General features: G+C 37.0%; 1 protein-coding gene and 1 long non-coding RNA gene across 4 annotated transcripts in view; one reads left to right on the top strand and one right to left on the bottom strand.

The window, feature by feature from the left end:
- PCSK5 (proprotein convertase subtilisin/kexin type 5) overlaps positions 1-25,813 on the top strand; it is a 441,103-nt gene that overhangs the window by 219,748 nt on the left and 195,542 nt on the right. For all 3 annotated transcript variants that reach the window (XM_077148451.1, XM_077148453.1, XM_077148452.1), the window contains exons 10-11: positions 341-444; positions 22,473-22,590. In XM_077148451.1, coding sequence (XP_077004566.1) covers positions 341-444; positions 22,473-22,590 — 222 coding nt within the window. The remainder of the gene's footprint in view (positions 1-340; positions 445-22,472; positions 22,591-25,813) is intronic.
- LOC143673656 (uncharacterized) overlaps positions 3,724-25,813 on the bottom strand; it is a 138,269-nt gene continuing 116,179 nt past the window's right edge. The window contains exon 3 of the long non-coding RNA XR_013170501.1: positions 3,724-3,802. This is a non-coding gene — a long non-coding RNA (uncharacterized LOC143673656). The remainder of the gene's footprint in view (positions 3,803-25,813) is intronic.

The following is a 25,813-nucleotide window of genomic DNA, read 5'->3' on the forward strand; positions in this document are numbered from 1 at the left end:
TGCAAGCTTTTAGACAAAGGATGAAGATCCCACCATTGGCAGCTGTTTTGTTGAGGAAACTGGAAAGCCTCACTCTTTTAAAAACTAAGTTATGCTAAATACTATCATATGACTTCTTCAATTTAAGGTTACATTTTCTACTGCCCAGAGACTCATGTCACCTCTCCATGCTGAGAACAAAAGTGACATTTGTCAGACCATTTATCCCAAACCCCAAAGTTCTGACCCTTTGTTTTTAGTACTTTGCCATTTTGATTTTGCTTTTTGAATTGCTTGTGACTCTGCTTCCCCCATCTTTTTTTTTTTTTGGTACAATGATTCTTACCTTGTCTTTCCCCAGTCCGTTTCTGACCTGGAGAGATGTGCAGCATGTTATTGTCAGGACTTCCCGTGCAGGACATTTGAACGCTAATGACTGGAAAACCAATGCTGCTGGTTTTAAGGGTGAGAACTTCTTTCATATTCTGTCACAGGCAAAATATTTTTATTTTTCCCCCATTTTAAATGGAGAGCAGGAAATAGAACCCCTCAAAAGAAACTTTAAGTTTTGTATTGATACCCAAGCTTGAGCTTTCGGTAAATAAAAAGCATATTATTATTTTTTTTAAGTAAAATAGCACGTATGAGGCAGATTTCCTTATTCCTCAAATAATGGGTCAATTTCTTAAAAGATCAACCAACTTCTAAGCACAGTTGACCTATATATAACATTCCTATAATTAGTTTACCATTTGCCATCGCTGATTATCCAAGTGATACTTATAACGATATATTTAAAAATTCCTCACCGTCTATAGTGATTGTTTCCCTTAAGATAAGTTATATCCTGTTCACTTAAGTATAGCACTATTAGTTGGTAGGTGGTGCATTCTTTAAATTTTGTTTTTGTTTGTTTTAAGCTTCCACAAATAGAAAAATAGGCATAATTCTAAGAGATGTTACTTTCTACAACATAGAAGTTCAGACTGAGGAATTTATGAAGGTCTTATGAGGCTTTATCTTGTGTAATCTTCATGTAATTGTATATATAACACTGAATAGTCTTCCCATAACTGATAGAGATTATTTTTCACTCACACTGTCTTGGTAGCGGGAACTACTTTGCTTGTTGTCATTAGATAATACGTTAAACAAAAAATAATAATTATATAAAGTATGTCCTAACATTTAATATATTTACTCAAGTTGCAGATGACTAAGTTTTAATACATTAGCTTAAGTTACAAATAACATTTACTTTTTATCTATCTGTAGTCTTAAAATCACTCTCAAACAACCTTAGTGTTATTATATAGTCCTATGAATGGAAAACAGTGTTTCATAGCAGAGGGAATGGAATACGAGAGCTTGGTTAGTCTAGCAGTAACTTGCTGAATAATCTTGGGCAAGTCATTTCATTTTTCTGTGCCCTAGATTCCCCATCTTAAATATATTGGAAGCCAAATAACATTAGATTCCTAGGCTTTCATACATAGTATCTTAATATATCTTTAATGAATTATGCCTGATATATGCAAATATTCATTCCGAAAACGTGTATTTTAAAAACGATTTGCAGGGCAGGCCATGGTGGCTCAGAAGGCAGAGTTCTCACCGGTCATGCCAGAAACCCAGGTTTGATTCCCGGTGCTTGCCCATGCAAAAAAAAAAAAAAAAAAAAAAAAAAACGATTTGCAAATAGTTTAATATAGACTTATGCTAAGCCAAAACCTAAACATATGCCAAAAAAACTAGAGCCCCATGAAATAATTCTTTGATTTAACAGCTTTGCTGGAGACTTCACTCCATTTCCAGAAAAAGAATATGCCTTCTCTTTTGAGAATAATCAAATATATCTCTCTATGGTTATAAACTATATAATCAGTATTATTCAATAAAGCTTTTAAATCTAAAGAGTTGTGAATACCTGTTGGAATTCCTAAAGACCTGTTTGAACCCCAAATCAAGACAATTGATCCCAAAATTATAATCTGCAATCATATGGGTGGCATCAAAAAATTTGAAATTTTCTTTGTTTTAGAAAATCCAAGATGTAATTTTCTGTATGTATGTTTCATTTTCATTAGCTTCCAATGGTCCCAGCTTCTGCTCCATAAATCCATGAGACTAGGGGGGAAGGTAGGGACCAAAACAAAACCTTGATTAGTTCAATACTACAGTGAACTTTTTCATGGAAGGTTCACAGACTAAATACATTGACCTCCATGAAGCTAAGGAATCAACTGTAACCCAAACAAATGTCTTAGTTTTACTTATTCTTTCTTGGCAACCTAAAAAGAGCAAATGGTTCCAATAAAAGCGCAGTTCTTTTGAAAGCCTCTATTGGTTTGGGAGAGTAGGAAACAGGGGATTTAGACTAAATCGGCAGATCCCAACCTGAGTCTGAAGAGGTCTGTACACTGCTTTTGGCAAGAAGGAAATAGTATTTTACTTTTGCACGTGGCAATATTTAGTATAATGTTTCAGTCCTCTCTGAGATTTCTGCCAAGAGTAACAATTAAAGTTTGCTTTTTAATAGATGAATTACTCTGTACAGTCTGGGCTCCCAGAGGAATTGTTTTGTATTTTGTTGATGGCAAGCCCCACATTTCATCTAAACATGATCATAATAAGAAAAAAAAAATTAAGTTAGTTTCTTCCCTACTCTAAATATTACCATCCCCTCCCCAGTGTCCCACAAATAAAAGTGATTAAGGCAGAGGTTAGCAGGGGAAGCAGAGTGCCTTGGGGAAGCAGTGAAGGCAGATCACTGTGACTGCAGAAAGATGGGCTGACTTTTTATGAAATAAGAACAGAAAGAACAAAAAAAAATAGCTAATGCTTGGAAGAGGTTTGTGCAGAGCTGGTACTTACAATGAAGTCAGCAGGCTGCTGCAGGTCTTACTTAGCAGGAACACATGGCACATGGGTTGCATGGCAAGATGCTTTTCTTGGCAGAAAAGGGAAGATGATGCCTACAAATTGAAGCATTGTCTACAGGTGCCCACCCTCTCCCCACCCAAGTTGTCCTGAGTGAATATATGCATGAAACAAACTCAAAATACCTATCTTTTCCTGAGCTTGCTTTTGTGCACTAATGATGAGCAGCTTAACTTTTTTTGAAGTGTTTTTTAAAATACGTGAGAGCCATGTAGCAAATTGTTTGGCAGGTACTTATCTGCAATGGGGACACGAGTATCCGCGCCAGAATTTCTGTCTTGCCAGGTGAAGTGGAAGGAGCTCAGAGTTGCAACAATTTGGTTTTGGGGGGACTGCACATGAACAGACTTGATAGTCTTAGTAACAACTTCAGAAAAAAACAACCCCCTGAAGAACAGTCTCTCACCAAATCCAGCCAAATCCATTTTCCACCATGTCCTTACATTCCTTCTAACACCCCCATACATAGTACATCCTGGGCAGAGAACAGAGCCAGATCATATGGGACTTGACTACACGGGCCTCTCTCAAGGCCAGCTTGAGCCAGGCTTACCCACATGTGTTATGGACCTGGAAAATGGCAGGGTGTTCCTTCCTCCTGAGGCAGCAGCCAGCTCCCTGGTTCGAATTCCAGCAGAAGTTGGCATTGAAAAGCTAGAAGAATGTGGCTGTCTGCTGACTCGTGTGTGTGTGTGTGTGTGTGTGTGTGTGTGTGTGTGTGTGTGTGTGTGTGTGTGTGTGTGTCCCTGAGAGTGGAATTACCCTGGAGATGCAAATTGATGAGGGCTTGGTGGAGAGAACTTACTTCTTTCTCTGTGTGCTCCTTGCTGTAGCACTTTGTAAATGATCCCGTAGGGAGATGAGCTCACAGCCAGGGGAACCTCTGTAATAGAAGCTGTGCATCAACATTTTTATGCTAACGGCACCTTAATTTTTAATCTTTTAATTGAACTAAGATTTATTCTGTCCTGCTGATCCTTAAATAATAATGATAATCTCTTATAAGATAATGAAAACATTTTCAAAACAAATAGGCATAGGCCAATGAATATTACATGTCTTGTGAATAATCCTAACTAAATTTCAGATGACGCCTTTTGACCCAAACCTCCTCCAGAGATAGTTTCCTTAAAATAAATGAAATAAATATCACGCTCTTATCAAAGAATATCCTTCATTGTGCATGAGAATAGGAAAGTATTTGTCTGAGATGAGATAACGGATGCGATTTTCAGTCTCTTGAGAATGAAAATCCAAATTCCAGTATTTTATTACTGACCAACATTAGCAATGCCAAGAGATGACTTTGGCATTAAGTTAGTTCTTTTTTTAAATTTTTTTGTTCTTTTCTTGTTTTCTTTTCTATTTTTATTTTTCTCCCTGGCTCCCTTTCCTTTCCTCTTATATAAAAAAAAATCTTTTCTATTCTTTTCTTTTCAATTATTTTTTAATACTCCCCCATGCTCCTTAGAATGTACGAATCAGCTGTTGGAATGATGGTCTTGCACCCAGTGTGGGAATTTAATGTATACTGTCTCTTCATTTATTTATTCACAAATATTTCCTGAACACGTTCAGCACACCAGCCCAGCACATGTTGAAATGCAGCTCAAAGTGGAAGGAGATGTCAGGGGAACCATGGTGTTGCTTAAGATGATCTGGCCATAGTAGAATTTACATACAGAAACAGAAATTTACACTGTACCTTTTTTACCCACCTTGAGTAATGCCTAAATAATCTGCCAAGTCATGTTAGGAAGGATTGCTATTACTTCTCTCATCATCTAAAATTTAGCCTAGCCTTAGTGGCAGAAGGCTATTTTGTATTTTGACGAGCTGTGTTTGTGAATAGAGGGTATGTGGGCCATAGAGATCAGCCATGCTGAAGACATAATTCTGGACACACTGCTATAGGCCATGGGTCCCTTCATTCCAGGAAGCATTTAGCTCCTACTTCCTACTGCTTTAACCAGAGGAAACCGTAAATCCACCTCCCCCCTCCCCCCGCCCCCAAGGGCCTAGGCTATGCAGGCTGGTTCTTTTCTTATCTTGGGTTTGATTAAGCATCTATAGCTATAATTGAATGCATGTGACATCAGTGCTGTAGGGTTTTTGTTGTTTTTTTTTTTTTTGCTTTTTTTTAAGTGTTTGTATTTGGATTATGTGACTGTATTCAGATAAACGCTCTTAAATCTAGGAACAGGAATAGACATCAGATAATAAATTAGGACCTTCTGTCATCTTTACTAGGCGAAAGAATGAAAAAAATGTCATTGAAAATCAAAAATGACAACTAAGTGAGAGAGGTTACCACGCCTTCCATTTCACTGCCCTCCCAGGCTATGTAAGTCTCTTTTTTTCTACCAGCATGTTGCTGAAACCTCCCCCTACCCCCACTGACTCTTTCCTTGACCATAACTAAACTACTGGATTTTTTTTTAATTTCTAACTGATTTCCACCATGGGGAAAACAATTGACAGTCTAACATGACTTCCTAGCCATCAAGGCCTTAACTTTTAATAACCTTTATTACTTTTAATTGCCCTCATTTTATTCCACTGGTAGGGCTGATGATTTTAAGATGTTCCAATATATATTTAATACCTGCCTGTCTTGCTTTCAGTTTGTAACACTTATTAAAAAGAATTGAAGTGCTGAAACTATTAAGCATGCCATTTGTTGAATTGAAACTAAAAGTTTTGAAATGTTGTTTGGAGTGTATAAAATGACTTCTGTTGTGTTACCTTTTGAAAGGGTAAAGTTTCACATTATTTTTTTATTTCACTATACATATAATAGTCCATGTTTGCCACCTCACAATGCTGATACGATGTTGGTAGCTATGATTAAAGCTACGTATAATGCACCATAGTTGGTGATCTGTACATCATGTTTTTGAAGAAAAGTCTAAGTGAAATGTCATTCATCTGTTTGGTGTCAGAAGTGGTATTAGAATCAGATGCTGACTCCAGCCCTAATCCCATTCGCAGGAATAAGGCATTTACTTTTTCTCTTACATAATGCAAAAAACAGGGAGGTAAATAAATTTGATTTACCTGATACAGTTGGCTGACTGAAAATGCCACCTGATTTTTCTCAAGATTTCTTTTCATGCCATTGTGCTCCATGAGCTCAAACTTATTTAATAATATTTTTCCACTTAAAACTTTCTTTTTTGTATTTATTGTCCATTGTATATATACACTTATCTTTTTTAGAATCTTAAATATATCAATAACACCACTGTCTTCTCACCTCCATGGTTTCTGCTAAGAAATCTATGCATAGTCTTATTGGGCTTCCCTTGTATATGATGTGATGGATTGCTTTTCTCTTGCTGCTCTCAAAATTCTCTCTTTCTCTTTGACATCTGACATTCTGATTAGTAAGTGTCTTGGAATATGTCTATTTGTATCCATTCTCTTTGGGGTATGCTGTACTTCTCTTGGACCTGTAATTTTAAGTCTTTCATAAGAGTTGGGAAATTTTCAGTGATCATTTCCTCCATTGGTCTTTCTCTTTTTCCCTTCTCTTCTCCTTCTGGAACACCCAAAACATGTATATTCATGTGCTTCATATTGGCACCCAATTCCTTGCATCTCTACTCATATTTTTCTGTTCCTTTCCCTGTATTTACTTTTGCTTGTTGGATTTTAGCTGTCCCACCCTCCAGTTCACTAATCCTATCTTCTCCCTCTTGACATCTAACATTGTGGGTTTCTATTGTTTTTTCATCTCTTCTACTGTGCCTTTCATTTCCATAAGTTCTGTAATTTGTTTTTTTCGGACTTTCGATTTCTTCTTTTTGCTCACCCATTGCCTTCTTTATATCCTCCCTCAACTCACTGATTTGATTTTTGATGAGATTTTCCATATAATGCTTACCTTTTTATTTATCTACAGAAAGAGTGAAACCACACACATTAGGAATTTTGCCATTATTCTTTGATCTGGGGGATGTTTTACCCAAACGTCTACATGGGAACAGCAATATAAAACCCCAGGAAGCAACTACCACTTGGCCATGGCTTGTCTTCTAGACATGTAATGGCTTGTATCCGAAATTTCCACATCAGAACGTTGAACTCTTGCCTACGAAATATGCGAGGTTTAAATATATTTTCCACAAACAAAAATTATTCTTTTCTCCATGCTGGTCTTGGACTTACTGACTGATAGTGTTAGGTTGGTTTGTCTTTGTGGATTTTTGTTTTGTTTTTTTTTTAATTTCATGCCAAAGAGCATGATTTAAATGCATGTGGTTTCACACTTAAAATCCATCTTCAAAATAGAATTAAAATATTAATGGTTGCACTGCTGCCCTATTATCTCTTTACCAGATATAATTAATTAATGGAGAGGATTATGTTTAGAGTGATTTTGTGATTTAACCACAATCTTAAGAACCATTAAATTCAAGTATGAAGTCTGTTATTGATATTTTCTGTGGCCTTTAAGGAAACCAATTAAGATTTTTGTACCTTGATTTCTGCAAAATGTGAGTAACTGTTACCAAACATCATGAAAAGGCTGAATTGAATGAAAATGTGCTTTGAAAATGGGAAATACCAAACATAAAAGGGGCCTTAAAAGTATATTTCCATACTTAGCAGTTTTATGCTTCCCACACTGAAGATAAAGATGCAAAGCTATGTTGCGAATTTGAATGCTATTTGAGGGGGTTAAATTAATTAAATTACTTTGAGTGGGCTTGATAACATGTTTTAAGGATTTTACAGTAAAATTATCACTTATACATTGTCACACAAAATTTCATAACACAACAATACTTAAATTGTTTTGCAGATTAGTTTGGGTGTTTAAATGTCACCTTGACTTCAACCTACTAAATTCTAGAAATTATAATTAATTTCAATATAGGAACTAGTAATCTGAACTGATTGAAACCTATCAATGTCTTCTTTACTCTTTAGTCATTAATATACAGTATAAAAGCTGTGAGATAAAGTAAGATTTTTTAACAGTACAGAGGAGAAAGTTTATGTCTCTTTTGTGTAATTACCTGAAGAAATTCAAATTGCTAACTCTAATGAGGCTAAACACCCAGGTATTTCTGAAATTCTTCTTTCAGCTCATAGGTTTGGCTCTTTAATGGTACCAAATCTGGATATTTTGTTGCTATAACTGATATTTTAGACAAAGATAAAATTCATAAAGCCCTAATCCTGGTGATTACAGAGGTTGATCAACCACAGCCAGTGCTGTCTTTAGGACAAAAATGTTTTGTGGCTATGAAGTAATAAAATTTTCTTTGAACCACTCATAATTGGATTCAGAATCCATTTCCAAAATAAAATTCCCAAAAACAATCTAAGCCTAGGAATCTTATTGACCACACGTGCACACATACACGTGTACGTAACCTCTCTTCTCTCTTTCTCCTACAGAGACTATTTTGAAATTCAGCAGTCATTTTCTTCATTGAGGTTTTGTATTAATTTAAAACAAAAAAGTCATTCGGCCTACAGTTAAGAGCCTTCCAGAGTCAAACAGCCTAGGATTGAATGCCAGCTTTCTAAGTAAATAAATAGTATATCTGGTGATCTACATACATTGTTAATCAACTTTATTGATATAAATTTACATGCAATAAAAAGCACTATTTTAAGTGTATATTTTGATGAGTCAATTAATTAATTGAGTTTCATCAAACTATAGGTGGAATAACCCCCACCAAAATCAAAGTATAGATGTTTCCATTACCCCCAAAAGTTCTCTTATATTCCTACCCCACCCTACCCCCCCAATTATGCCCAGCCCAAGCAACCACTGATTTCCTTGCTGTTGCTATAGATTAGGTTGTCTTTTCTAGAGTTTCATATAAATAGAATTATATGATACTGATTTCTTCCTCTCCACGTAATATTTTTGAGATTCAGCCATGTGATTTGTATATCAGGGGTTCATTCCTTTCTATTGCTAAGTATTATTTTATTGTGTGTATATACCACACTTTGTATTTTCATTCACCTTTTGATGGAAAGTTGTTTTCTTTCCAGTTTGGAGTTATTAGAAATAAAGCCACTATGTATATTCATGTGCACATCTTTGCGTAGATAATTTTTAAGATATTAGTTGCTCAGAAAAGTCCTCTCTATTTGAGCAGATACCCTGAGGAGTGAGGGAACAATCCGAGTGTTACCAACTGGAGTTGACTCAGTAAACAAAAGAATGAGAAAAACAGTGTCATGAAAAAAAATTAGGACAATTATTCACTATGCACTCAGTTAAAATTATTTATTTTCCAAATGCCATGCATTATACTAATGTGGTATATCCAGTTAATAATGTGTAAATAATATTTTTCTATAATAAAAATTGAGCAGATAGATGTGTGTAGAGCTATGCTCATTAAAATGGTGTCTGTACATTAGAAATGAACCTAACTCCACAGTCAGTTTTGAATATTGGGCTCACTACTTTATATTCACGCATCTTTTGTAACACTTCTGTTCTCAGCTTTGTAATCTGTTTTATCTGGTTTGGGTTATTGTTCTCATTTGACTCATAAGCACATTTTAAAGTTCTAGTTGGTGATTCTGGATACATGGTTAACTTCCTTATTGGTGTTCTCTGTTTTTCTAAAAGGCTAGCTGGATTTTAATAAACAAGCATTTGAACGGGTTCACTCATGTTGGAAGAAAGCATAATGTAGTGATTATAATGAATTACATTAATGTCCTATACATAACCTAGATTAGAAGCATAAGTAAATGTAACGAGAGGCCAGCAGGTGTTTGAGAATTTTAGGGTTACTAAAACTTTGAGAACTGAAGATTGTCTGAAATAGTTTCTGGAGTTGTTAGTTTAAACAGATATGTTCTTTCCTTTGTTCTCACTTTCTGGGGATTGGGGTTTGTAACTTTAGGTGAGCCTGTGGGTGAGAAAGCTACAGTAAAAGCTAGGGCAAAGAGGAAGTAAGAGAGAAGAGGAAGCGCCTAGTCCCAAACGGGCCTAATAAGGAGAGTAATTTAAAAGAAACTGAAAACAGAACTGCTTGAATCCTGGGTTAGGAGTTCTTGTTTGATTTGAAAAACAGTTTGAGGCACTGCAGTGACTTAGGAAACTGAGCTGGATCATACTAATGACTTTCAAGCAGATTGATCCTAGTTGCTGGTTTGATATCAGAACCGTTTTTATTTCTTGAACTGACAGTATGAATCCATTGGTGCTATGATGTGTCCTACAAAATGAACTGTAGATATGAAATTGGCTGTGCTAAAATGGATGGAAATTCTCTTGCAATGATCATCTTATATTATGTTAGTGTGCGGTTGTAGAACTGTGACCTTAAGGGCTGTGACATTCAGCAGTTATTTTTTTTATCATCTCTTAGAGTTATGGGGCTGGGATATATAGTCATTTTTTACTGCATCCATTTCTTTTTTAAAGAAGAGAAAGAGATGCTTTTTGAGATGGCTCTTTAATAAACCCAGAGCGAAGGGTGTGGTTGCAAGATTGCTTCTTGAAAAATGTCAGGCCAGAAATTGTGCTTTGAGAAATCTTTACAAATTTCCTTTGACCAAAGTCTTTTCGTTGGCTGATGCTGGTCACTGTGACCTTCAGAAAACCACTTACCTTCCAATATTTGATTTTTTTTTTCTGTAGAATTGTAGTCTTTGTATTTGCTGTGCGACTACGCAGAGATTTGAAGAAAGTGAGTAAAATAGTTTTGGTTAGCATCATGAGTTAGACTGCTGTGCAGGCAGAGTGACAGAAACATTTAGATTATAAATGACTTATTCTCTTTCTAAAGTTTTGTATTAATAATCTTTTTCTCTACCATGAAGCCAACTTAGAATCATCAATAGTTTTAGAAAGTTTCATTGCTTTTGTTAAACTCGCCAGAGGCGACAATGTATATGCCTTCTTAATATACTGTGTAGGATGGTTTTGTCTGGAAATCATTTACTTCCTTTCATGTTTTACCCTCAGAAGTACTGCAGAGCCAAGACAGAAGGTATGTGTCCAGCCTTGTTCCACAGTTAATGTTGCAGATCTTAGAGGCCTAACTCCCTGCCCCCATCCCGCCCACTGAATTCTGACCACCTTATCACTAAAGAATCAGAGGAGATAGCTAAAAATGCAAAAAATTGTCTGTGACTGCTTGACAGGACTGACAAAGATAGTTGGACAGGTTGTTAACTGCACAAAGGAGCCAGACTGAGGGAATTGACTAGGGTCTAAAATGCAACCTGAGATGCACTGACCAAGCCATGTTCCCTGCAGGAAGTAAGTTCTGCCTTGAAGAGGGAGGCACGTTTCTCTAACTGACACAAAAGACCCATATAGGCTGTCCTGTTTCACGATTCTGTTGTGAGCCTCCCCAAATTTTTAAATGAGTAAATATCTTTTAAAAGGTATCCGTCCAGAGATTGGCTTTATTCATTTTAATCTTTACCCTTTGCTTCAAATTTGACATTCACAGAACCTGTTCTTTCATCAGCAAAGTAACTGAATATTAACCAGAGTCAGATAGAGTTTTCCAGTATCATCAGCTCTCAGCTATCCAGATAAAATTAGAAGTAAAATTTTAGAACCATGAGTGAGTACTAAGCACAAATCTATTAGTCTTTTCATCTTCTTTTCACAGTCACTCTTTTTCATGGCCCAAACTGATTGAAGCTTCATGGATTTAAATGTGTAATTATTTCATTTTGGGCCAGTAGAGGTAGATTTATATTGGAGTAAAGAGTCCCTATAAGAATTGACATTTGCAAGATATATGAGCATAGACATAAAGCAATAGTGAAAAGGCTTTATGTGTAGCTTTCTATGATTTTCATCAAGCTGTCTTATTAAAGTGCCAACAAACTGCTTTATCTACAGAGAAATAAGGCCTTAAATTATGAAAGAAAGGACACATGATGGTGGTGAATAGGAGAGTCTGTTATTGAAATGAAGACATTAATGTTAGTTAGTTTGTACTCTACTATCAGTATCCCAAGCATGGACTATATCTCCATTTCGAGTCCTATGTCAGGGCCGGAGGACCCTAACTTACTGTGACTGTGCTGAGGCCATGGTCACTGGCCATTTGAACTGGAGGAAAAAAGTTTCTTAGGATTAAATCTTTTGTAAATATAGTTTCAGTAAAGGTGACGTAGCCTATCCTTATTTGATATCCAGAGAGATCTTTATATTGGTGCCAGAGTCTACAATGTAAACCAGATCCAGAGATTCAAAGAGAAATTCTGAAACTCAATCTTGCCCTAGTTTTGCGCATGACTTCTTAAGGCCGCTGCATCTAGCAGGATACAGTGACATGCGAAGCCATCGCTTGTGGAATCCATCTGGATACATCTTACATGAAATAAATAGATCCAGATTTTTGTTCTTTAGAATCTCAATTCAAACTCTTTACACATGTTCACATCTTGCTAGCCTTAGGCATTGCAAAGCAATTAAATTTCTATCACACTTTCCAATAATAATTTCAAAGACTTCGCTTTATGGTGTTATACCTGAAGATACATGGTACACCGTGAAATTTCCAGCCTCATCCTTGAAAGACCAAAACGGGAAGGGTATGGCGATCACTGCTAGATATTAACAAATGGGAAGTTGTTCTTTGGCATTCAGCTCTGTTCTTCCATTTGTGTATGCCTGGTTAGCTCTAATAAAAACTGGGCTCAGCATGAGGACTATGAAACAGAGGATCTTTTCCATACTAATAATATCTTCACACTCAAGGAAAATCCCTGACTGAAGGTTATTTTTCAGCAGGAATAAGGGAAAGTGTTTTAGACCAGATGTTCACTTTTCTTCCAAGCCCCACATTTCTTTTTCTGCACATGATATTTTAATGAGTTTTGAAGAAGAGCACAGTTTTATGAAGTTGATATGCAAAAGCTGAAGAGAAAAGATTTTTCCCATTTCCATTTGTGGTATGAAGATAATTCCCCAAATACTTTTCCCCCTTTGCTATCTTACAGGGTTATTTTGGAGGATTATGAGTAATTTGAGTGCCTTAATTGAAAGAAATAAAGGGAATCTTGAAGAGAATAGTAATTGCTGGGTGAATCAGACAGTAGGAAAAACTCTCGAGTTGAGTTGTAGGTGTAGATCTAGATAGATACAGATATGGATCTAGATATAGTTCTAGATAGATACAGATATAGACATATTCTGATTTTTAAGTGCATTTCCAATGTCAACATTGTACGGCAGCCGTGATTTTGAGTGTCATTCAAACAGTGACTCTATCCTAACAATGCCCAGAATTTAAGTAATCTTAAATTCTTAAACAGAAGTTAAGTAATCTGCATCCAAAGAAGGAAGTACCTAGACCAACCTGTGCTTAACTGGATATAAAGAGTGAAGGATAGTGAATTAAATTATTTTTAGAAAAGAAGCAAAAATATTTGGAGAAAACACGTGAAAAAAATATTGACATCATGTACTGTATAGCCATTCCTGAGAATATACTGTGCTGTGGAAAGAAAGGAAGGGCTATTTGTGAATCAGGCCTACAGATTGGGTCCCCTATTGTAGGTGTTAGCCTAACTAGCCAGCCTTTGTCAACTGGGATTCCAGGAGAGATGCCAACACTAATACTGTAAAGAAGTGGTTCTCAAAGTGTAGTCCCTGAACTACCAGCGTCAGCATCACCTGGAAACTTGTTAGAAATGCACATTCTAGGACCTAACTCAAAACTACTTTATCGGTTTGACTGTGCAGTCTGTGCTGTAGTAAGTCCTCTGGGTGATTTTGATGCACCTGCAAGTTTGAAAACCACTGATCTAAGTCATCCACAGTATGTAATGAATGCACCTCTCTGCTGTGCATGTAGAAAGATGCTCATTAAATATCATCCTTATCAGAGTTGTGAAAGTAGTCCTGTTCTGTGTAGTTTGCATAAGAAATTCCATTGTGAAAGGTGTTCTCGAAAAAAAAAATGTCATCTCTTCCCAGTCCCTTAGCCGTTGGGTCCCAACCACAGTCATTTTCCTTGCTGTCAGTTGGGCCTGACCCTGTTTTTTTATATACCCCATCTTGGAGGTGGTAGCGCACCTTTCTATTATTCTGCTACCTTAGTTTCATCCCTCCTTTCACAACTAAAACTTTCTGGCAAGTAGTCTGAATTAGATGCTTCTATTTCTTACCGTTCGGTCCCTCTATAATTCCCTGCTATATTGTTTCCAATTCCTGCTTTAAAATGAAATTACTCCTTCGAACATTCAACCATTTCCTGCTTGCCAAATCAGAGGCCTCTTCGGATTTCCACAACTTGGCTTGTGGTCTCCCATGCCTGGACTATGCAGTAACATGGTCTCCTAACCAGTTCCTTGCTTCAGTCTTTTGCCCTCTGGTCAAACCTATATACCAATGCCAGATAAATATTTCTAGGCTATTAATTAAATTAAATCATTTCCTTGATCACTGGCTGTTCATTGCCTTTGGATTAAATTGAGGCCCACATAGCTTCCTTGGAGAAGCCACCATTCCACATTCCTGCTCTCGTTACTTATCCGCAGTTACAGTTCCCTGAGTCCATATCTTACTTAAGGTTTTAAGATCCATCTGAGATCTTATTTCTGCCAAGAGAATATACAATATCCATTTATGTCTTACTTTTCTGAAATGTTATGGAAATTTCCCTATTATTGTCCCTTAAGCTTAAAAATTATTTTGAATAAATTAAAAGGAATACTCATGAAAGGCCTAACAAAGTGCTTGAGACTTAGAAAGATAAATATTAGCTTCCTTCCCTATGAGATGATGACATTCCCAGTTGCAAGGAATAATTTCCTCTATGTTGCTACTGTCCATTGTGATTATCACTCATCACCTCCGACCATGGATGTAATGGCTCCGTAGCTGATCTGTGGATAGAAGTGTGGGTGGGTGAAAAAAACAAACTTTTGCAACCACTGCTGAGAGTATAAGTACACTCGCTTGAAAGAATATTAAGTCTATTTTCTTTTCCTTGGTTTTATAACTTATGATCAATCTGATCTTCAATTAGCTTTTGCCCCAAAGCCCTCATAGTACCTTCTGAGGTTGTTCTTACTCTGTCCAGACCATCTGTTTCCTAAAACAAGTTCAATCTGGATATGTCCTGGGATCTATGGCTAGCTCTCTACAAGCTGGTAGAATATTTTTCCTATCTTCTTTCAAAAAATACTAGTCCTTTACCTGGGACACATCACTTCCTTTTTATAACCATTTTGAAAGTAAATAAATGAGGAATGGCCAGAGGAGAGAAGAAAATAATTAGGCATTTCTTCTTTCTTTGAAATGGAAAGAGGCCCTTAAGAAAAAGCAGGCGGGGCGGGCCGCGGTGGCTCAGCGGGCAAGAGTGCTTGCCTGCCATGCCGGAGGACCCCGGTTCGATTCCCGGCCCCAGCCCATGTAAAAAAACAAACAAACAAACAAAATATAATAAAACAAGAAAATGTTTCCCTTCCTTCCTTCCATCCTTCCTTCCTTCTCTGTCTTTCCTTCCTTTCCTCCCTCTCTCTTTAAAAAAAAAAAAAGAAAAAGCAGGCATGATTCCTTCTTGTATTAACTCTATAAATTAATATATATATATATATGTATTTTATACATCTCATATACACGTACATATATACATGTATCTACATATATACACATATATGTATATAATGAAGTGCATTATACAAGGAAAAGAAGAACGCGGTAATGTTTTCCTAAACTGTCGTTACTTATTCTCTGTAATTTGAGCCTGTCTGACCACCTACAGCTGCTGAACAAACCCCATCCCAAGCGGAGCTTTGAAGTGCAGACCCCACAGACAGTTAAGTGTCTGGAAACTTTCCACATGCAAGTTCTCACTCGTGCTGATGATGGCTGGCATGTTTGGATCTGGCTGGAGTTGTTACTAGTGCCTGATATTTTAGGAAGAGCAGGGGAAAAATTAAAACGAGCCTTGCAGAGTAATACAGGTGCAGGATGCTCTGTTTTTCTACCCAAGGGAGTGTGCATTTTCACTTTGCAGCAGGAGCAAGAGCTGCAACTCTGGTTCTGATTTTCCCTCTCTAAGAGGCTTATATGCAATTCACAGTGAAATTCAAAAGGGTACGTAATGAAGATGTGTCAGAGAAAGGGAATAAGGAGAAGAAATGGGTAATTCTGGAAGCATCCTGGCTTTCATCTGTCTCATATGTTTTGGTATGGACCAAAAAGCATCACTTCAGACTTGTTCATCCTCAGGAACCTTAATATTTTATTTTCATCTTTAGCTGTTTCTTTTTACTTTAAAGAGAACAGTACTTAAGCATTTACCTTATGCGTGTGGGACTTGGTGACTTACCAAAAATGTTCGAGCCCTCTCGCATTTCATCCCTTCCTCCTGTACCACACATTTGGCCTTCATTTGATTAATATGTTAGGGAGCTGCCATATCCCCCCGAGAGAGCAGTTATTGCAGAGCAGGTGGTTTAGCATATTGAGGATCAAAGAACCAAAGGTGCCAGGACTCCAACGGCTGCAAGCAGCATTTTGATCTACTCTTTGGAGTTTCTATCCACCCCCTGCATAGACCCACCTTTCAAGGCAGGAATTTGGGTAGCTACCTTTAATTCTGGTGGTTTACTTATAGGTAGATGAGAATACCAATGGCCTGATTGATGACCAGGAAACCCAGCACCAGACAGTCATAGCTGTCTTTGAGTTCTCTGGAGGCCTGACCTTACCCTGTAGAACCTGCCGTGATTTCCTCCATCCCCATGCCCTCCTAACCACCCTCTCCCACACCTCGTCCTCTCCAGAGACTCTGGTTTCCTGCCTGCCCCAAGGAACCACACACCGACCTGATTGATTACTTAACCAGGAGGCTCTATCCAGACCCCTAGAATGTTCTTCCTACAACTCTTCTATCTCAATCCTTCACATGCCTCCAAACACAATCCAAATATCACTTACCCTTCTTAAATCATCTCACATGGTGCCAAATTTCAGCTAACATTTACTGAGCATTTACAATACACCAGGCTCTGGTAGATTCCTTCCCATCCATTGTCTTACTTAATCAGTTCTCCTTTGCGGTCGTTTTACCTTTAGAGTAATTTCACAATTTGGTACTTTTAACTGTTTCCTAGCTGATTCATAAAAGTTATTCTTGTCTCACTCTCCTAGACTAAAGATGCAAGTCCATTTTCTTTTTCTTTGGAGCTCTCACTGTTCAGTATAATACTGCATACATATTAGGTGCCCTACAACCCAACTGGGTGATATGATAATGAATGGGATAAATTATTAACTTATATTGGTAAATTTTACTGAAATTGACACTTTCTAATAAAGAATAGAAATTTATCAAGCATGTTTCATATTTTGGTGATTATATGTGTTTTAACACATGCATATATAGTTTCAGAATACCTGTACACCTTCTAGTGACTAGATTATTGATACTAAAACATATGAGAGCTGTGTGCCATTCCATAACATAACATGACTATCTCAGTATCTAGTCACCCACATTGTAAGGAATGATTTCCTCAATGGAAGAAATTGTCTGTACTTTGATATCCAGAATTCATGCATTGTTGTCTGTTGCATTTCTTCAGTTATAGGCAAAGTTTTAAATTTCTTTTAGGTTCCTTAAACAGTTTTTTTCTTATTTTATTTTTACACAGGATCCTGCATAATATTGCACATGTACATCTAACAGCTTGTAGCAGAAAGGCCCTTACTCACATCAGAAGGTTTAAAAACTTCATAAAATTCTTTTTAACCAGACAATGCTTTTATTATATAGAGAGTGCTTTACAAATAGTCATTTTAAAGCCATCATGAAAAATCCATTCAATGTAATATTTTTAAAAACTTAAAATAGCTGGTTCCAGTAAGGATAGTCCTTTAAAAGACAAAAGTTAAACAAATTTCTCTGGCTATGGCTTCCTGTACTCGAAAACTTCTTTTTTTTTTTTTCGCTGAGCTTTCTATCTTTTCTTTAGAATTGAATTTTTCAGGCCTCCCAGCTACAACTGTTGCTTAAATTGACTCTGTCTACCTTCAAACAATGCTTAATGATTGACTTCTCTCAGCATTCTGGTTTCATTGGAAAATGAAAATATATCCCCTGAGAAAAACCTATTTTTCCAGTAAGGGAAGCCATCCTTCTGGCTCAAGCCTCTAGCACATTCCTGAGCTTATCTACATAAATGAGCCTCTTCTTGAGGTCTCAGTTGCTGCTCTTCCTGTTTGCTTTGAAGACGGAATAGATTCAGTTTTGCTTGAAGTTAGTCATCCTGTGGGCTGCATCATGCTCTCCATTCCCTTATATACATCAACATGTAAAAACACTCGCGCCTGCCTAAAGAACCAGATAAAATGCTATGCAAGTTTTTAGACCCCTTTTATTGAAATGGAGTTTGTCCTTTTTCACTCTACCAAGAAATAATTTATGTTCTAAAATAAACTTGAATAACTTTGTTTCAAGATCCATATAGATAGATAGATATTTCTTTTTTCCTCTGTATATTTCTAAATATTGATTTTTAAATCTTAACTAATATTAAAATTTAAATTGAACATTTACTTCCCCAACCCCTTGAGGTGAAAATTCTATTTGAAGTGCTCAGAATCCCTATTCACTCTATTTATAGCATTCTAATTTAGGTAGAATTTTGCCCTTGCACACAGAGGATTTCACTTGAATATCAAAAAATTTTTTTCAGCATCAGATTTTGCTCTGAGATTGACATGAGAAATGTGTGTAACTAAATATAGTTTGGTTAAGGTGCGGCCATATCACAACAGTTGTTTCCATGGTATATTTACTATGATCATAATTTCTTTAAATGAGACTGTCATCCTATTGGCTCTACACTTGAGTAGTTTTTGATGCTAACGAGGACTTTATGAAGGTCAGTAATAAAAGAACAGCCTTCCTAAAATCCCTTACAATTTTCTAGTAAATGCTTTCTAACATTGGTGAGTTAAATAGAATTTCTCATCAGTTCGTTCATTCATTTCACAGATATTTTTGGAGGGTTTCCTCTAAGCCAGGCGCTCTGCTGCCTCCAGAGAGAAATGATACTCAGAGCACTTTATGTTACCAGTGGGATGGGCGAGACACACTTGACTCAGATGGCCACCAAAAAATCAGTGTTCCAAATTTATAGTTCACATTAGGGTGTCAAATGTTATATAATATACAAAATCATTACTGCTTCCAAACTATTTAATGTTTATTTTCCCCACTGACAGCAGGCTTTGAAGGATTTTATCTGTCCAACATTTCATTATGTAATTATTTATTTTCTTATTAGTATTTATCAAAAAAACAAACAAATAACTGCCAATCAGAATATATAGAGTTGATAGATTGCCGGCCAAAAAATAATAATAATAAAGAAGAAAATGTATTTCATGTGTTTTCTTAGGTTGTGTATCCTGATTGTGATTTTTTAAATGCTGAAAATCTCCATTACTGACTCAATGGTTTTCAGTGATCTAACCCATTTCCCTCATTTATTTAATTATGTTAATATAAAATGCTTTTAGGTGACCTGCCAGTCTGTGGTTTAATTGTAGTTAGTCAGCCTCTCTTTTTGAACATCTATTTTGAATGTTTCACGAATGGACATTGTCTCTAGACGGCAGAAATTGATTTGGGAAAGGAAGCAAATTTATGGCCCTCATAAAGACGCAAGGTGCTTTTCTACTTACATGGTTGTTTAACAGGCATGGAGTGTTTGTTGTTATTTGCTGACTCTTTGTGTTAATGTGTGTCCTGACGGTTGTTAGGCTGACAGTGATTGGGGATGGGGGTGGAGATAAGACTGGACAAGGGGGAAAGCAGGAAGGAGTGCACTGAGTTTGAGCACAGACGCTCCCATGCTGGAGCAATTCCAGTTTTGCAAAGACCTGCAAGCCTCTGTTCACGCCCAAACCTCTACCCACCATCCTCCTCTTCTCCCACTCAAGTCTTTAGTCTTATTTCCCTAAACTGAGATAAAATGATCAACTTATGCTGGCTTAAAATCACTTGACACTAGTACAGGGACATTTGAGTACTGAGCTGAGTTATAGAGACTAGCATAGTATTTTTGGTTAAAAAAAAAAATTTTCAATTTCCCCAATGAATAGGAATTGCTCATGATGAAATAGTATACAATATGATGGAATGATGATTAAGAACACATAATTTCCATGCACTTTAGTAAAAGAGCTCTAAGTGCTCCACGATTTGGTTTCTTTAAGCGCAAATGTGCCATTTCTTCAGCATTATGTGGACACTTTTTAATAACTAAGGAGGCCAAATTTCTTCACTTTTAGTAGTGTATCTAATTTTAAGTATATAGAATTGTCACTAGCAGTCACCAATTTGCAAAGAGGTAATGTTTGAGTTTTATATTTTTATGGGAGGCTGATTTCAGAATTATTTTACAATGACCATATGTTACTTTTTAGACAAGAAAAATTATTAATGCAAGTTGCAAAAGTACATGCATTAAAAATCCTACACATATCCTTACCTTAGCAAAATAGGTTTATTCAGCCTTATTCAGTATCTACTGAGTACCTGATGTTAAAGTGAACTCTTCTATTAGTATAGTTCTTTACCCAGATTTTTCTCCAGTTTGGCATACAATAATATATGTTAGTGATGGGATAGATAATAATACCCCAAAACAAGGAAATTAGGGATTAGATACTTTTCCTGTTTCCTAAAAATTAAGTGGTTGTTGTACAGCAGTCATAGAACTAGAATTCAGTACTTCTGAATATCAGCACAACTTTCCTACTTTACTTCCTTTTCCCTATGTACCCCAAGTGCTACTAAATTCCATGGAACATGCAAGGAGCTATAAGACCCAGTTCCTGCCATCAAGCAGGCTGTAAAGCTGCACAAAAGATATATACTGACAGAGAGCTCATTAACCATTCAAGTGGTGGCACAGATAAAAACTTCAATGCCTAATGAGTCTGGACCATAAAAAAAAAAATGGTCCATAAATATGAGTTGGATAGAACAATGGGTGTATGGATGAATGGATGGACAGACAGGAAGATGGCAAATGGATTGACTAATTAGAGTTATAAGATTAACAAAAAAGGAGAAAAGTTCACGGGTCACTGATGTCAAATTTCAGTAAACACCTATTGACTTTATTTTATTTGGTCGGGGAATAAATACTTCAGGAAGAAGAAGGTAGACTATAGCTAGGCGTTGAAGAAATGTAAGAGTAGGTTTTGACTCTGCAGAGAGGATGAGTAAGGGAATTCCAGACTCAGGGCTCAGCCTGGGCAAAGGTAGTGAGGGAGAAAGAGCAGGAGATGGTTGGGGACTGTAAAAGAGTAGCCTTACTAAAGCAAAAGTTTTGGTGATGAGGACAGTTTTAACAGTAGATGGGTCTACATCCTAAGAAATCTTGAATTTCAAGCCGAAGTATTTGGATAATCTATAAGCATGGGTACCTATAGATATTTTTGCATAAGACAATGCCACAATAAAAGATGCATTAGGCAGCAAATCTAGTAGAAGGCTGAGTTCATGTGAATATAAAGATAGGAGATAATTGAATACAAAATAGAGGTTTTAAGTATTCAACTGGGATTTTAAAGTATTTTTAAAAAGAACTGCATATGTAGATCTTGCTACATCATCATGAAAATACTTCTGTATATAATTGCAATTTCTTAAACAGCTATGTCAAATTCAGCTTTAGATCAGTGAGGATTCTGGCTGAGAAGTAAAAGATTACAACTTGCAAAGATAAGCTGGCATAAATGTCTAGAGGCCTCCCAATATTCCATGCGTAAAGTTTAATAAATGTTTTACATGCTGCAGGAAAGATAATATATGTCTTCTGGGCATTCATCCTAATTAATAGAAAATTGCTATTTCTTGCTTGTAAGTTCTTAGTGCACCATGAGAAGTTGTTTACACTGTCACTTCTCTTTAAACCTATTAATTATTTTCATCTTGCAAAATCAATGATGCCCTCACTTCAGTGGCCTTGGTTAACAGTGAGGGTCTGGAGTTAAATTACGTGGGTTAGAATCTGGCTCAGCCACTGACTTACTAGACAGTCTTGGCTAGTCATCAGTTTACTCCTCTGCATATACTGATAATAATTATACTAACCTCCCTCATACTATTGTTGGGAAGATTAAATGTAAAGTTGTAGACTTGTAGTGTTACATGCACGCTACTATAACCCAAGGATCCTCAAAAGAAAGGCATTTCTTAACAAAGGATTTGGGGAGATCATTGCAGATGGGCTTTTGTGAGTTTTCTAAACTCTTTGATTGGAATTTCCATTTGATGGTGCATGTATTCTCCATCCATGGTGCCCAAACATATGGCAGCCATTTATACGCAATAGTCATGTTATCGGTAATAATACATAATCGGTAGTGTACATTCGTCTTAACTTTCTTGTTCTTGTTTATTTGCTCTGTTGTGTTTGTTTTTCAAAACACTGCCTGAAAGATAGTTGGGATCCCACAGGGATGTGCCTGACGTCTCTCCTGAGTGACCTTATAATGGAACATGTACAGCGTAGGTTGTTCCTAAGCACGGTGGAGTTGACCATCCTCTTGCCTTCCACAGTGAGCCATCTCTATGGATTCGGACTGATGGATGCAGAAGCCATGGTGATGGAGGCGGAGAAATGGACCACAGTTCCCCAGCAGCACGTGTGTGTGGAGAGCACAGACCGACAAATCAAGTAATGTTTGCTGCAAGCAGACAGCATGGCAGTGTCCCGAAAGAGAGTAGGCCAGCGCCAGCACTTGGAGCAACCCCTTTTTGCCCATGGAAGTTTAAACTTGTGTAGTTTTTTTTTTAACGTAATTATAAAATTTTAATAGACTGTCTAGGATTCTAAGCTGTGAAATGCATGCTAGTATAACCCAAGGATCCTCAGAGAAAGACATTTTTTAAAAAGGGATATGGAGAGCTCTTTACAGATGGGCTTTCTCAAATTTTCTGTGCTATCAGTATTTCTATTTGAGGGTGCAAGTTTTCTTCAGAAAATGAGGCTTATGTTCTGGAAACTTAAATGCATACCATGTGGTTCTCCAAAGCGTAGTACAAAGTGTACAGTAAGTGAGATTGCAGTTCACTTAGGGATTTTAGGGCCTGTTTGCCTATTTTGGCTGCCCAAATTCAGAGGCTGTGTTGACAGGCTTTGTCAAATGATAGTGTGAGGTCTCTGCTGTGTGCTAAATCCAAGGACCAGAATTCCATCTTATATATATTAGTATTTTTAATTCCATTTTTACTGAGCTATATTCATGCAACACAGAAACCATCTGACGTATACAATCACTGCTTCACAGTATCATCACATAGTTGTGCATGCAGCCCCATAATCAAATTTAGAACAGTGTCATTCCTCCAGAAAAGAAATAAAATGAAAAAGAAAATCTAATCCTCCCATACTCCTTATCCCCCATATTATTGGCCCATAGTGTTGGTGTGATGCATTTGTGATTGTTAATGTAAGAGTATTAAAATATTACTGTTAACCATAGTCCATAGTTTTCAATAGGTACCTTTTCCCCGCGTACCCTCTATTATGAACTCCTTATAATAGTGTCATACATCTGCTCTAGTTCATGAAAGAATTCCTTGATATTTGCACAGTTAATCACAGACGTTGTCCACCACAAAATTCACTGTGTTTTTGTTCCAGTGTTTTAACCTCCAGCTTTCCTTCTGGTGACATACATAACACTAAACTTCCCCTTTCCACCACATTCACACACCATTCAGTACTGTTCGTTATTCTCACAATAACGTGCTACCGTCACTTCTATCCATTTCCAAATGTTTAGCATCTTATTAGTATTTTATTAGTTTATTAGCATTTTACTTTTGGCTTTCTTCTCAGAGATTCTCCCTCTGAAAAATATTTATGAAGTCTGATTTGTGAGCTCTATAACTAGAGCTGTTATAATTATTCAGAAATTTAAGAAGCAGAAATAAACATACTAAAGTTTTCTTTTCCATTCTACTCTTTTGTGGCAAAGAATGAGAGAAGAAGGAAAGGAGTTGAAAGTTAATCAGTACTTACTGAGCTCTTATTATGCACCAAGGCAAGTGCCAGAAACTTTGTGTTTAAGTTTATAATCACTTGCATATTATTCCCATTTGACAAAGAGGAAATAGAATCAGAGGGTTATTTTTTCATTCACCAGTTCATTCACCTGTTCAGCAATTATATATGTATATATTTTTTTTAAAGGGGGGGCAGGGGAGGCCTGGGCAGCATTGCCAGCATGCCCAGTGCCCTATACATATTTAACATTTTTATTGAGAAATCTTCACACGTATACATTCCATACATGATGTACAATCAGTGGCTCCAATATATCACAGTTGTGTATTCTTCACTGTGATCATGTTTAGAACATTTGCATCACTCCAGAAAAAGAGATAAAAAGAAAAAACTCATACGTCCCATGCACCTTACCCTCTCTCTCAATGACCATAAGTTTTCAGTCTACCCCATTTTTTTCTTTTTATCCTCCCACTACTAGTTATTTATTTTTTAACCTTATTTTTTTACTCATCTGTCCATACCCTGGATAAAAGGAGTATCAGACCCAAGGTTTTCACAGCCACGTCGTCACTTTGTCACAGGTGTTCAAGAATCAAGGCTACTGAAGCAAATAGTTTTAGATTATTCCCTCCAGACACTCCAATACCCCATAAACTGAAAAGGGATATCTATATGATGCATAAGAATAACCTCTAAGATAACCTCTCAGCCACTGAAACTTTGTCTCATTTCTCTCTTCCCCCTTTTGGTCACAAAGACTTTCTGAAGTCTATGATACCAGTTCTAGGTTCATTCCAGAAGTCCTGTCCCATGTTGCCAGGAAGATTTAAAGCCCTAGGAGTCATGTCCCACATAGCAGGGAGGGCAGTGAATTCACCTGCCAATTTGGCTTAGAGAGAGAGGCAACGTCTGAACAATAAAAGAGGTTCTTGGGGATGACTCTTAGGCATAATTATAAGTAGGCTTAGCCTATTCTTTGCAGGAATAAGGGGTGGGCCCCAAGATCAAGGGCCCAGCCTATTGATTTTATTGTCCTCACTGCAAGAATATCAGGAATTCCCCAAATGGGGAAGTTGAATATTTCCTCCTTTCTCCCAAGTACCCCAAGGGAACTTTGCGAATACTTTTTATTCTCTGCCCAGCGTACTCTGAGATATATTGGAGCATCACACTAACCTGTACAAACCAACAAAATCTCAAGCCCTATTCAAGACTCAATGCACTTATAGTGTGCAACTAAAATGACTATACAAGTTAAATTAGGTAATGTGCTACCCAAAATATAAATTTTGCACCAAATAAATGCCTCTCCCTTTGGTCTCACACAGAAGTTAAAGTTTTAAAATATGGGTCATATCATCTTTTACCCTGTAGCCATTATATTTTCCAGGGCTTAGTGGATATCAAGCACTGAGTTAGATGTTAGGGATACACAAGGGAATAAGTCAGAAATGCTTCCTACCCTCATGAGCTTACAGTCTTCTGGAGGCATCAAATAAAAGAAAAATCATAAGTAGATAATTATACATTATAATAAGTGACTATTGGAAATAAACATGGTAGGGAATAATAGGGAGGGGAACACACTTTGTGCGGTTAGTGAGTGTCTCAGAGGTGAGATTTAGACATTCCCCTTGAAGGAAGAGATAGCCAGCCATCTGAGGAACATCCAAAATAAAATTAAAAAAAAAACCTAAGGCAGAGAGTAGTGTGTGCAAAGTCCCTGAGGTGGGAAAGAGCTTGAATTATCCCGGGTTCTAGACTGAAGTCAGTGTGGCTGGAGCACAGGAGAAAACTAAAGAGGAAGACAGGAACCTGTGGGCCACAGGAAAGAGGGTGTCCGTGGGATACAGAGCAAGGAAATGGTAGACCAGGGATTTAAACC

This window comes from Tamandua tetradactyla, chromosome 2, assembly GCF_023851605.1.
Source record: "Tamandua tetradactyla isolate mTamTet1 chromosome 2, mTamTet1.pri, whole genome shotgun sequence".
NCBI classification, from domain to species: Eukaryota; Metazoa; Chordata; class Mammalia; order Pilosa; family Myrmecophagidae; genus Tamandua; species Tamandua tetradactyla.